Raw genomic sequence first — 12,073 nt, forward strand, 5'->3', positions numbered from 1 at the left:
GGCACAGCAGGGCTGGATCAAGCCATTTTCCTATGGGTTCACTTGGAACTGCCCAGGCCCACCCAGTGCTGTTCCCTGGCCAGGCAGCATTTCCCCTCCTTGCCCCAGAGGCTTCAGTAGCAGGTGCAGGTCCCAGCTCTGTTGGAGGACCTGTCCTGGTCCATCCTGACTGTCCTGCCCTGTTCCCAGCTGAGCCCATGGGCACATAAGCCCTGCTGAGCCTTCCCTGACCATGTGCTTTGAAGGAGGCAGGACACTCTGTTGGCACCTGGTTGTACCAAATGTGGAGTCATGGAACTGCTTGGGTTGGAGGGACCTTAAAGCCCGGTGCCACTCTTGCCATGGGCAGGGATACCTTCCACTGCCTCAGATCGCTCCAGTCCCCATCCAGCCTGGCCTTGGACACTGCCAGGGATCCAGAGGCAGACACAGCTGCTGTGGGCACCCTGTGCCAGGACCTCCCCACCTTCAGCATAAAAAAAGTCCTTTGTCGTGTCAAGTCTGACGTGCTGCCACAGCTGGCTGCCTTGCATCTGTGTGTCCTGTTGCTCTGATCTCAGCATCTCTGTCTCTTCAAGGGTACATGCTTGAGCCAGACCCTGATAAGAGACCTGACATTTATCAGGTCTCCTACTTTGCATTCAAATTGGCCAAGAAGGACTGCCCGGTGCAGAATGTCCAGGTGAGCAGAGGAGTGGCCTAAGGGGGGCTCTGGGAATGGCTGGGGAGGCAGTTGCTGAATACTGAGCATTTGGCTGTGCTCTGTTGGTTGTTCCCCAGTTCTGTAATTAGGAGGGTCTTGTTCGTTTGTAACAGCACAGTTTGGTTTGGATTCTTTGGGTCAGGAATCAGGGTTTCTCATGTTCCTTATTTCTGTTTGTCCCTGATTTACCTTCTCACCCAGTCACCAGTGTGAGGCCAACCAAGAGATCTTGTGCATGTGAACATGGAAAATTAGGCCATGCTTGGGAAACCAATTTGATTTGCAGGCACACTCATCACAGCATGTGTAATTTGGCCTGCACTTGGGCTTGGACACAGTAGTTCTGGGTCTGTTGGCTGGGACTTGGCATTTGAACTGCATCAGACCTTACACAACCATCTGCCCCTTCTTAGTGTGACTTTAGAGACTTCACCTGAAATATGGAGTTGACAGTTATTTCCTTATGTTGTTATAGACACCTGTGACAGACATTTTATTTTGTTGTTTCTACAAAACTAGAAACTTAGGGTTTTTCTCCGTGTTCCCCATGCTTATTTATGGTCTTTGTGAATAAGAGATAATTTGGGTTCTATTATGCCCGTGTCTTTATAGCATCATTATTAAATTTTGTCACTACTGTCCTGTGGCTGTCTTTTAAAAATGCCCAGGTTGTGCTGTGGAGCTTTGTGCTCATATTCCATGTTCAGTGGTCAAAAAGCTGGAGCCCTCTTTTCTTCCTATGTAAAGACTCTCCCAATCTCCTGTCTCCCCACGACATGGAGGTTGTGGTGTTTGTTAAATGTCCAGCATGAGAAGTAATTGCTTTGGGAATCCCCTGATCTCCCTGTTTTATTGTGATGTTTTTGCACATTATTTCTGACTGTTTTCTCCCCCAAAAATACCAAATCGGGTGCTTTTGGGATCTGCAGAATTCTCCAATCCCTGCTAAACTCCCAGACCCAGTTAAAGCAAGTGAAGCTGCTGCAAAGAAAAGTCAACCAAAGGCCAGGTAACCCCGCCTGCTTTTTACTCCCTATTTTGTTGCCTGTTGTCTCTGCTGTTTATTAGCAAAGGTGTATTTAGCTGCTTCCTTGGGGACTTCAGTTGCCAAATGGTGACTGAGCACAGTTACTCTCCCGTTAGTCAGCTCTCAGAAGCAATCTTATATCAGGGTCATTAGTTATCAAGAACAATTTGATATCTACAAACCACAGAAGGCTGGGGGATTGGCTGCTCCTCTCTCTTGCTGTGCATTTTTGGAGCTCAGTAAACACTGAGTGGAGATCAGAAGAATTCAATGACCTGATTCTGGGGTGGATGTACCAGAGTTAAAATATATCTAAAGAAGGCAGTTTAGACAACTCTGCCCAAAGGTACCAGCTGCTTATGAGCTGGTTTGTGTCCTTCATGTGCTCATTCAGAAGTCTGAGTGGTTTCAAGCAATATGTTCTAGGAAATAGCTGGATATAAGTTGAGTGGTTTTGACAAGTCCCAGCTGTCCACCAGGAGAAGATGCCATGATTGGCAGAGAAGTCAGAATGGTAGGGTCAGATTAATTGTGGTGAGTGCATCCAGGAGGTTTTACTGTGCTTGGTGTGTCTGGGTGCCCATGAGTGTTCCACCTTTGTCAGTCACACCCAGCTGAAGTGTGGGTGAGTGTCTAACCCTGCTGTGTGTTCTGTGCACTGGCTGCCCAGCTCACAGGCTGTACTCATTGCCCTTCCTTCTCCTTCTTCCCTGACAGGCTCACAGACCCTATCCCTACGACAGAAACATCCATAGCACCCCGCCAGAGACCTAAAGCAGGACAGACCCAGCCCAATCCTGGAATTCTGCCCATCCAGCCAGCCCTGACACCCAGGAAGAGAGCCACAGCCCAGGCAGCCATTCAGCCACAGGGTGAGTGACATGTCTGTGGAGTCTTTGCACCTCTGAGCATCCTCAGGGCAGTGGCCTAATACTGGGTTTGGGTTCTTGTCCCAGTTGCAGGCCCGGCTGCCCTGGGCAGTGCCCAGCCTTCACTCCCTGCCAGCGCCCCCCAGCCAAAAGCAGCCCCCCAGCAGCTTCCAGCTCAGCCGCAGGCCAAGCCAGCAGCAGCGCCCCAGGCACAGCCCCAGGTCCCCTCGACACAGCCCCAGGCCACCCCTCAGCATCAGCAGCAGCTTTTCCTGAAGCAGCAGCTTCTGCAGCAGCAGCAGCAACAGCAGCAGCAACAGGCTGCCTACTTCCAGCAGCAGCAGCAGATGATGCAGGCACAGCAGGTGGGTGTGTGCATCGGGTTCATCACATCTGTATCTGCAGGGCTGTAGCTTTGTGTTTATGGCAAGTTTCCTGTTCTTGTGGGGGGAATGGGTACGGCTTTTAGGCATTGTCCAGTGCATCCCCAGTCCTCTAGCAGGATTTGGTCTAGGTCCACCACACCTCCAACCTCTCAACCAGTGTTGTTTCCCAGTTCCCAGCAATGCAGCAAGGAGCGCCAGCGCAGCAGCAGCTCATGCAGAACTACTACCAGCAGCAGCAGCAGCAGCTGATGGCCCAGCAGGCAGCCATGCAGCAGAAGAGCGCAGCAGCAGCTCAGCAGAAGCAGCAGCCCCTGGCACCGGCACAGCCCGAGGCCCAGCCCAGTGCGGCACCACAGGCGCAGCCGCAGGAGCAGGGGGTGAGGCCTTGGGGAAAGGGATGGGGCACTGGTGCTTGGGCTACAAAGGCTCCTCTGCCAGCTCCCGTGTGCTGGGGACACCTCAGTTGGCTTTTTTAGACCCACACAGCCCAGATCACAGTTGCCAGGGGAGGTTTGGGTTGGGTATTAGGAAAATTTCTTCGCCCAAAGGGTTGTCCAGTCCTGGCACAGCTCTCCAGGGCAGTGGTGGAGTCCCCATTCCTGAGGGATTTAACACGTATCTGTATGTGACTCTTGGGGACTTAGGATAGTGGTGGCCTTGGTAGATCTGGAGAAATGTTGGGACTTGATTACCTTAGAGGCCTTTTCCAACCCAAACACTTCCATGGTTCTGTGGCCTGATTAGTAATAACTCAGTACTGGGTCACAGATGTCAGCACTGACCTTGCTGTCTTAGGAATGTGCAGTTGTTCAGATTTCTCATTCCAGCAGGATGCTGGACTCCAGAATTGTGCTCTGGGTCCACAGAAAGGAAATGAGTAATGGATGTGTAGAAAGCAGATAAGATGCAAGTAGCTGCTTCATGCAGCTTCTCTTCATCCCCTGTCATGTTGCCATAGAAGACATACGAGAAACTCTCTGAAACATTATGTGTACTTAACACACCAGGATGGGCACCAGGCACCAGAACTACTTTATGTTGCTGCTTGTTTGGAAAACATTTGCCTGATGCTCAGAGGAGGGCAAAACCAGCTTCCTGGTTGTTCCTAGCACTGGGTTAACTTTTTAATAAATGCAGTGGGTGGGAGACTTTTCAAAGGAGACTTTTGGAAGCACCATATCTAAAAATAAATAAATCAATCATCCACTTTACTAATCATATGAGTATGCACCTAAAATAAATGCTCTTTGCTTGATGGAAAATATGTCCAAGTGCAGAGGCACAGGCAGCTGCCCACAGGGAGGGGCAGGGAGCTGTGCCAAGGGGTCAAAGTGCTCTACAGGGCTGTGGGAGGAAGCTGTGCCTCTTGCATCCATTGCTGGGCAATCCCATCTGCTCTTCCCTGGCTTCGGGAGCTCAGAGGGGTGTTTCTAACCCTGGTTGTTTGCTAGGAGTAATCCTGGGCACCAAGCATGAGCAGGCTGCCAGTGTTTGTGCTGTACCTTGCTGCAGGTGTGCAAAGTGGGCAGTGTCTGATGACAGCCCTGGAAGTGTTCAGGGCCAGCTGCGTGGGGTGAGTGGAATCCCCTGCCTGTGGCACAGGGTGGAACTAGGTGACCTTTAAGATCCCTTCCATCCCAGACCATTTCATGATTCCATTGTTTCAGAGGTACACTACTGTTTGAGTCCAGGCTAAGGGTTACTTTGTGATGGCTTGTTGTGAGCTGCTGGTTAATTCCCCTCTCCTTGTTTCCTTGGAAGTGGCATCAGGAGTTCATTTGATTAACAAACTTCATGATCCATGAATTGAGCAGTGCTGGGGCAGCTGTTTGCTCTGCTCTCTTGAGGTATCTCAGGGCTTTGCCATATCCCCTTTCCTGTTTTATTTCCAGCTCTGGTTTGGCTGGGAGCTGTTGTATTCCTGGTCTTGTTCCTGCTCTGGTGAATGACCTGGGGCAGTTCAGTTTTTTGAAGTTTGGTGGGAGATTTTTCAGTATGTGCAGACAGGTTTTGAGTTATGCCTATTATTACCCTATTCCTTTTAGGGCAGAAATGCCTCAAATGGAGCATTGAATCAGGAGGAAATACCATTGGTTGGCTCATTTTAAAAATGGTAGTGAAGCCCAGTCTCTGCAGAGCAGAGTCTCTGAGCAGAAGACACCTAGCCAGGGCCTGTCAAAACCTTTTCACATTGGGAGGTTCCAGCTTAATGAGCTCTGCCTTCATTCCTGTGGTGATTTCAGCACTGCCCTTTTGACTCTCAGAAACAAATGTCCTGTTCTGCAGTGACCTATATTACAGGTGGGTCCATGGGGAGCAGGCAGGGTGCTCTGCCTCTCTGCAGTGAGTGAGTGTGCTGGGATGCCACAGGAAAAGCAGGACAGTTCCCAGCTGTTTGCCTTCTGCCGTCGGGGTTCAGTACCACCCTGGGCACCTCTCTCCTGTTATCCTCTTAGGTCTTTCCAAGACCTTCATCTTGGTTGGAAAAGGCCTGGGAACAGGGAGGTAGTGCCCAGGCAGGGGAGGCAACATGCACAGCTTGCTGCTCTTTGTATTCCAATTTTCCTGTTTTAAATCCAGCAGTAATATCTCTCTGGCAGACAGATTGTGAAAAATCACACAGTCACAAGTGGTGCTGTTGTTTATCACTACAAAACTGTATTTCAAGTATTTATGAGTTTGTGAGTGTAACACAAGACTAAGGCAATGGAAAAAGAGAATTGGTGTGAGGAAACCCTTTGCAGCTTCCACAGGGCTTTTAACTGGGCTGTATTAGCTCACACCTAAGCTAAATGTGCCTTTCTCTTCCACATTTTAATGACAAATGTTGCTCCAGTGGTCCTTGCTCTCTGTTTTTTTTCTTCCCCTAAGAGAGTTTTTTGCACAAGATGTCTGCGCAAGACCTCCACCCCTTTAGGCATTTGACCCAGTCTTGCGTTATGTGCTGAAGGCAGTTCTGCCTTTCACCGTATCCCTGTGACAAGATTCCTGTGCACTGTGGTCTGAGTTCTTTCCACCTCTGCTCTGGGTCTTGTCCTCTCTACCCTTGAGCATGTTTGAGCCCAGCCAGCCTTTGCCAAATCCTAATGGAGGTTTTACCTCTGAAGCTGCACCACAAAAAGGGGAGAGACTGCCTGTGTAGTAATCCTGAAGTACTGCAGAGCAGCAAATCCCTCCCTGGCCATGGTTCCTTTGTTTGTCTGGATTTTCCCCTCCAGACTGTCCCCAGTCCATGACTGGAATGCTGGGTGCTCCAGCAGGAGCTGTTTTCTCCCTGTGGCTGCTGTCTGAGTGAGGGCACTGTGCTTTTCTCTCCTGGCAGGCTCAGGTGAGGCAGCAGCAGGCTCAGGGCCCAGCCCCGGTGCACAGCCAGAAGCTGGGCTCGCTCACGCCGCCGTCCTCGCCCAAGGCACAGCGCGCGGGGCATCGACGCATCCTCAGCGACGTTACCCACAGTGCCGTGTTTGGCGTCCCCGCCAGCAAATCCACCCAGCTGCTGCAGGCCGCGGCTGCTGAGGCCAGCCTCAACAAGTCCAAGTATGTACCCAGGGCCTGGGGTGAGGGGTCAGCCTCAATGTGTCCAAGTAGGTGCCCAGGGCCCCTGTGGGGGGTGTAGAGTCAGGGCTGGGTCACGCTCTGGGAGTTGTTCGATGCAAAGCTCTGAATGAAGGTAGGCACAATACTCTGAGTTAGTCTTTGCCTTCACGACCTCCATTTAGGGCTTGTTAGGAAGTGCTGAAAGATTTGCCCCAAAGTCCTCATGAGTTGTCTGAGCTCCCAAAAAACTTTGGGTGACCAGGGCCTTCTCTGGCTCACAAAAGGCAGTGTCATTTCAGGCACAGCCCAGGTGTGCACTTCATTCTCATTGCTTGGCACCAGCACTTCCTGAAGATTGGAACTTGATGGTCTTGGAGATCTTAATGGAGCTCTGATTCCGTAGGAGTGAACTAGGTCACTTTTACAGTGTCTGCAGGCAAGAAGCCTTCCCATTGGCACTGCTGTTCCCAGTGGGATGCTTAGGATGCTGGTTTTAACCCCTGAGATGTGGGTGCTCAGCCTCAGTGCTCCCAGGCTTCTGAGCATGGGACTGCAGTAACTTACACTGGATGTTTTAATTGGGAAGTCATTGGACCAGCTGATAGTGCTGGCCAGAGGATTTCAGATGGGAAATTTAACTCTGATAGGAGGTTAATGGCTCTTGTTTGGGATGATCAAATCCAGATCTGCTTCCACCACGCCCTCGGGCTCGCCAAGGACCTCGCAGCAGAATGTCTACAACCCTCCTGATGTGTCCGCGTGGAACCCCTTTGATGATGATAACTTCTCCAAGCTCACAGCTGAGGAACTGCTGAACAAGGACTTTGCAAAGCTGGGGGACGGTAGGTCTGTGGGGTGCTTTAATACCTGCCTGCTCTGGCAAGGGAATATGCCATGGACTGGGAATGATTTTGGGCAGGGACTGATTGGGTGTCCCATATAATTACAGTCCTCTGGCTAAATCATTCCAGTTTGTTTCTGTTTGCAGTTCAGTGGTCACTCAAAGGCAGAGGTGCCAGCTGCTTTGACAGGTGCCTGTGGAAGCTGCAGTTTAAAGTCTGCTTCATCTGCAAGTTAGGATTTGCAGGAAGAGATTTAAGTCACTTAGTGGAACAGTGTCCTAAACATATAGATAAGCAGTCTACTTTCAGAATAGAAGTTTTCCCCCTAACTCTGGGTCTGCATTCCAGGGAAGGCTCCAGAAAAGGCATGCAGTTCCACAGAGAACCTGATCCCAGGTTTCCAGCAAGCTGCGTCTGCAGCCTCGACAGATGCGTTTGGTGGCTCTTCCTTCCCTGTTGGGCCAGGTGAGTCTGTGAACATGAACAGCATGGAATGGCAGCTCTTGTCAGAGCCTCTTTGAAAGGGAAGGAAAACTGATAGAGACTGGGCACTGAGAGCAGCAGGCGATAGGGTTGGCACTTCAGGAGAGTGCATTTCCTTGTCACAGTTGGGTGGCAGAGACAGGACAGTGTGGAGGCAGAGGTGGGGCTTGTGGTGAGGGAAGAAACTGAGCCCCTTAAGTTCCCAAGGAAGCTTCTTAGTGTGTGTAAGTTCTGTGGAGCACGTAACAAAGAGTAAAATCTCACATGCAGTGAGGGAAGGTTGGAGGTGTTGGTCAGAGCTACTGATCTGTTTGGAGGAGCAGAGAAACGGGGATAACAATATCTCTGCTGCAGAGTGAGGAGGACAGCAGGGATCAGTGAGCAGGGAAAGTCCTCAAAGGAGAGCACAGTCTCCTAATTGACATGTTAAGTGATGAAGGCAGTAATTTCTGCACTGGCTGGGCTGTGTGGCTCCAGAGCCCTTGGCTGGTCTGAGGAGTTTTTCTGCAGAAGCCTCCGCCTGTCGGACCTTGTCTGGTGTCTTGGTCCTTGTTTCCTTTGGTCCTCGTGTCCCAAGGTTTTGCTGTGAGCAGCCCCTTCTATGCTAAAACCCGTTTGAGAGTGCTGCTGCTCATTTCTAATCCTGCAGCATCAGTTCTCAGTGAGGGCAGCTCAGACCTGCCAAGCACAGAGTTGGAAAGCTTCTTCTAGGAGCTCCAAATGCCAGGGATCTTCCCCGTGGTGAAAAATGCACCTGGTTGATGCCTCCCCACAGAAGTAAAACAACTCTTGGTGAGAGGAGTCTGGGAAGAGGCTGAAGAATCCTTTGTGGGGCAAGGACTGACAAATCCATTTATGCTTATTTCTATTTATAAAAGGAGATTTAGGGGTGCTTATAACTGAGCTTCGTATGTTGGTTCTTACCAGAGAATTGAGGAGTTGAAGTCTCTGACACAGGAGTGCTCCTGGGGAGCTGCTTTCTGAGTTTGTCCAGCTGTGAGCAGTTTATGATGTTCCATCAGCCTCCATGGATGATGCTGAGCAGCAGCAGCTCCATGTTGAGCTATAAAGCACCTTCTGCAAAGCCTGAGGAGCATCTGTGTGCCCTGGGCTCTGTGGTTGCTGTACCATGTCAGTCCTGGCACTGTCTGTCTTTACAATGTGTCCCTTGTCTTTCCAGTCTGGGGTTTGGCAAAGGAAGGTATCTTGGAAATCTTGGTGCTGAGCTGGGCTCTTCCGGCCCTTTATTTCCTCAGAGACAGGAGTCTGTCCCAGCCTGGCAGGTGCAAGATGCTGCAGCTTTTGTTGCAGACAGAGGGACCCTCATGGGTTTTGTGTCCTTTTGTGCTTTTGTTGTCCTTTTTCACCTTTCATGTTGCTGTGAAGGCAGATAACAGTTCTTCCATGCCAGGGAATGTTCTGAGATCTTGGGGTTAAGTTGTGTTGGAGAACCACATATTAAGTGGTTTTGTTTGGTTCTTTATTCTTTTGAGTAGTACACTTGGTCAGAATGTGCCTGTGTGTTGTTTTGTCAGGCCAGAGCTGGGGATGTGCCTGTGCTGGGGTTTTGCTCTGTGCTTTCTCTTTTCCTCATCTCTGTTCACTCTGCCTTTTCCTTTCCTCTTCTCTGCCAGCTGAAAAAACGAAAGACATTCTGAGTTTGGACTCTAGCCCTCCTCTTCTGACTGTGCCTGATCCTTTCATTCCTCTCCCGTTATCTGACACCCCAGGTAACCAGAGCTGCGGGGATGGAGGGGGGCAGAGTCTTGGGCTTTGTTTTGTCCTCTTAATCTTCTGGTTCTGTTTGTAGGCACACATGAAATCCTGGTCACTTCCAGGCTCTGCTGGGCTCACTGGCAGCGGGGATGGTTTTCATGACAGAACCTGGAGTTATCTCATTGTTTCTAATGCCAAAAATGTTGGTGTCTTTAGAGGCTCAGCATTCAAAGCCAAAAGATTGGAGGGCTGGAGCACCTCTCCTAGGAGGGAGAGCTGAGAGAGCTGGAGTTGTTCAATCTGGAGCAGAGGAGGCTTCAGGGAGACCTCAGAGCCCCTTCTAGGGCCTAAAGGGGCTCCAGGATAGCTGGGGACAAGGGTCTTGAGGGACAGGACACAGGGAATGGCTTTACATTGCCAGAGGGCAGGGTTAGATGGGATATTGAGATGGAATTGTTCCCTGGGAGGGTGGGGAGGCCATGGCACAGGGTGCCCAGAGCAGCTGTGGCTGCCCCTGGATCTCTGGAAGTGTCCAAGGCCAGGTTGGACAGGGAGCACCCTGGGATGGTGGAAGGTGTCCTTGCCCATGGCAGGAAGTGGAATGAGATAGGCTTTAAGGTCCCTTCCAAGATAAACCATTCCAAGATTTTATGAGAAATAATCCTCAGGTAATTAATTACCTGTTCTGATTTAAGCTGTTTTCAAATTGTCTCCAGTGTTGAAATTATAGGTTTTAGTGTTGTTAATCTTCCTTTCCTGTAAAAGTCAGTGTTTCTTTGGCTTCCAAAGTCTGTTGCAAATCTGAGCATCTTGTGAAGCACACGTTACATGTGACCTTTTCTGATTTGGCAAGATTTTCCAGTTCAGTTGGTGCCTTTTCATTTACATTGGAGTGCTGCTTCTAAGCCTTCTCTGTGCACATTTCTGACTGCAGCAGCCAACACTTCTTAGCACAAAATTATGTAAGCGCTTAGGAGCTTATTTGCAAATCAGTGGGATTTGGAATATGGGAATGTTTTTATCTTGGAGCCTCTCTCAGCTCTCTGGTGAATGTGTGTGGCAGGTCCCACATCAGTAAGCCCCAGAGTACAACTGCAGCTCCCACCCTTCTCCTTAGCTCAGGCTCTGGGTCACTGGTGGTTTGGAGGACCCAGACTTCAAAATGTTCTATGAAGGTGGCATCTCTCCATGGAGAGTTGAGCAATTCAGGGGAAAAAAAAAGAATCCATAACTTTGTGGAACTTGCTTCCTTCTGGTGGATTCTCAAAGAGCAGAAGAAATGTGATTTGGTCCAAAAGGGACTTTATCCATAAATGCAGTTTGAGAGTAGAAGCAAAACTTTGAGTCTTTGTTCCCTGCATGAGCACTGCCAGGAGCTGACCTGCCCAGCTCTACATTGAGAACAACCCACAGAAGGCAGCTGACTGCACATTTTACTTCTTCCTTCCCCCAGCTGCTACTGGAAGTGTTTGTTGTCCTGACTGAAGTCACCCAGACCATTTATTTCCCTACCAGCATACAGAGCTCACAACTGGACACCAGTTGCATCTCCACAGAGCAGGAGGACCCCGTGGAGCAGAAGTTGCAGCCTCAGCTGTGGGAGCTCTTGAATTTCTACCAGTAGAGAAACCCCTGTGGAAGAATTGGCAGCTCTGCCCTTGGGGCAGCTCATCAGAGCAGCAGTGGATGCAGGCTCTGTAGTGCCAGGTTGCTCCTCCTGCAGATCTGAGCCTGCCTGGTTGTGGCCGGCACCTGTCTCTGCAGGCAGGTGCTATCTCTGCTCTTGCTGCTCTCCTTGCTGCCTGTGCTCCTGTTCAGTGCAGTGGATCCCCTTCCATGAGGCCAGGACGTGCAGGAGACCTGGCTTTGTTGGCCTTGAGGGTTCCTGCAAAGGTGTTTTCATTTGTTTGTTCTCTAGGGCTACAGACTAGCCCTTAACCTTGAAACTAAGAGGGGTCGTCTGCTTGTAAATTCAGCAGAAAGGATCAAACTTCTGGATTTGAACTTTCAGGCTGTGTCTGTCATCCAGCAGTGTCCTGTTTGTTCTGTGTCAGTGTTACCTGTGAGGAGCATCCCCAGCACAGAGGGCTTGGCCCAGGGCTGTGCTGCCTGGCAGCTCAGATGTTTGCAGTGGTCAGCAGAGCTGGGAGTGACTCCAGGCTCCAGCACAGCACAGCCAGCTGCCTCAGTTCTGTGCAGAAGCAGCCAAGTATTTGCTTTCTGTTTGGAATGTTTTTATGCCTGAGAAAGCTGAATAGTGAATCTCCTTGTTTTGAAAACATTTTACCTCTGTCTTTATCAGCTGGGAGGATGCATTCCCTTTCAGAAGTGGAAGTGTGAGCCTGCACCCTGAGCCTATAGGGCAGTGTTGTTCAGGGAGGGTTTCAGTACATGGGTGAGGTTTTATTGCTTGTTTGCTCTGTTTGTTCTACAGAGCCAGTCCTGGGGGCTCTGCCCTCTAGCCGTGCAGCAGCTGAGGGCCTGGCTAAAGCTCAGCTGCTTTTTCTGCT

General features: G+C 50.4%; 1 protein-coding gene across 6 annotated transcripts in view; it reads left to right on the plus strand.

Moving 5' to 3' along the window:
- AAK1 (AP2 associated kinase 1) overlaps positions 1-12,073 on the plus strand; it is a 65,190-nt gene that overhangs the window by 33,943 nt on the left and 19,174 nt on the right. For 5 of the 6 annotated variants that reach the window (XM_062510741.1, XM_062510744.1, XM_062510742.1 and 2 more), the window contains exons 9-16: positions 579-682; positions 1,633-1,712; positions 2,448-2,602; positions 2,687-2,964; positions 3,156-3,362; positions 6,308-6,522; positions 7,207-7,364; positions 7,713-7,829. In XM_062510741.1, the coding sequence (XP_062366725.1) occupies positions 579-682; positions 1,633-1,712; positions 2,448-2,602; positions 2,687-2,964; positions 3,156-3,362; positions 6,308-6,522; positions 7,207-7,364; positions 7,713-7,829 (1,314 nt within the window). Of the gene's footprint in view, positions 1-578; positions 683-1,632; positions 1,713-2,447; positions 2,603-2,686; positions 2,965-3,155; positions 3,363-6,307; positions 6,523-7,206; positions 7,365-7,712; positions 7,830-9,481; positions 9,578-12,073 lie in introns of all 6 variants that reach the window. The other variant, XM_062510740.1, reaches the window with a different exon arrangement.

Source organism: Cinclus cinclus, chromosome 29 (assembly GCF_963662255.1).
Source record: "Cinclus cinclus chromosome 29, bCinCin1.1, whole genome shotgun sequence".
Taxonomy (NCBI): domain Eukaryota; kingdom Metazoa; phylum Chordata; class Aves; order Passeriformes; family Cinclidae; genus Cinclus; species Cinclus cinclus.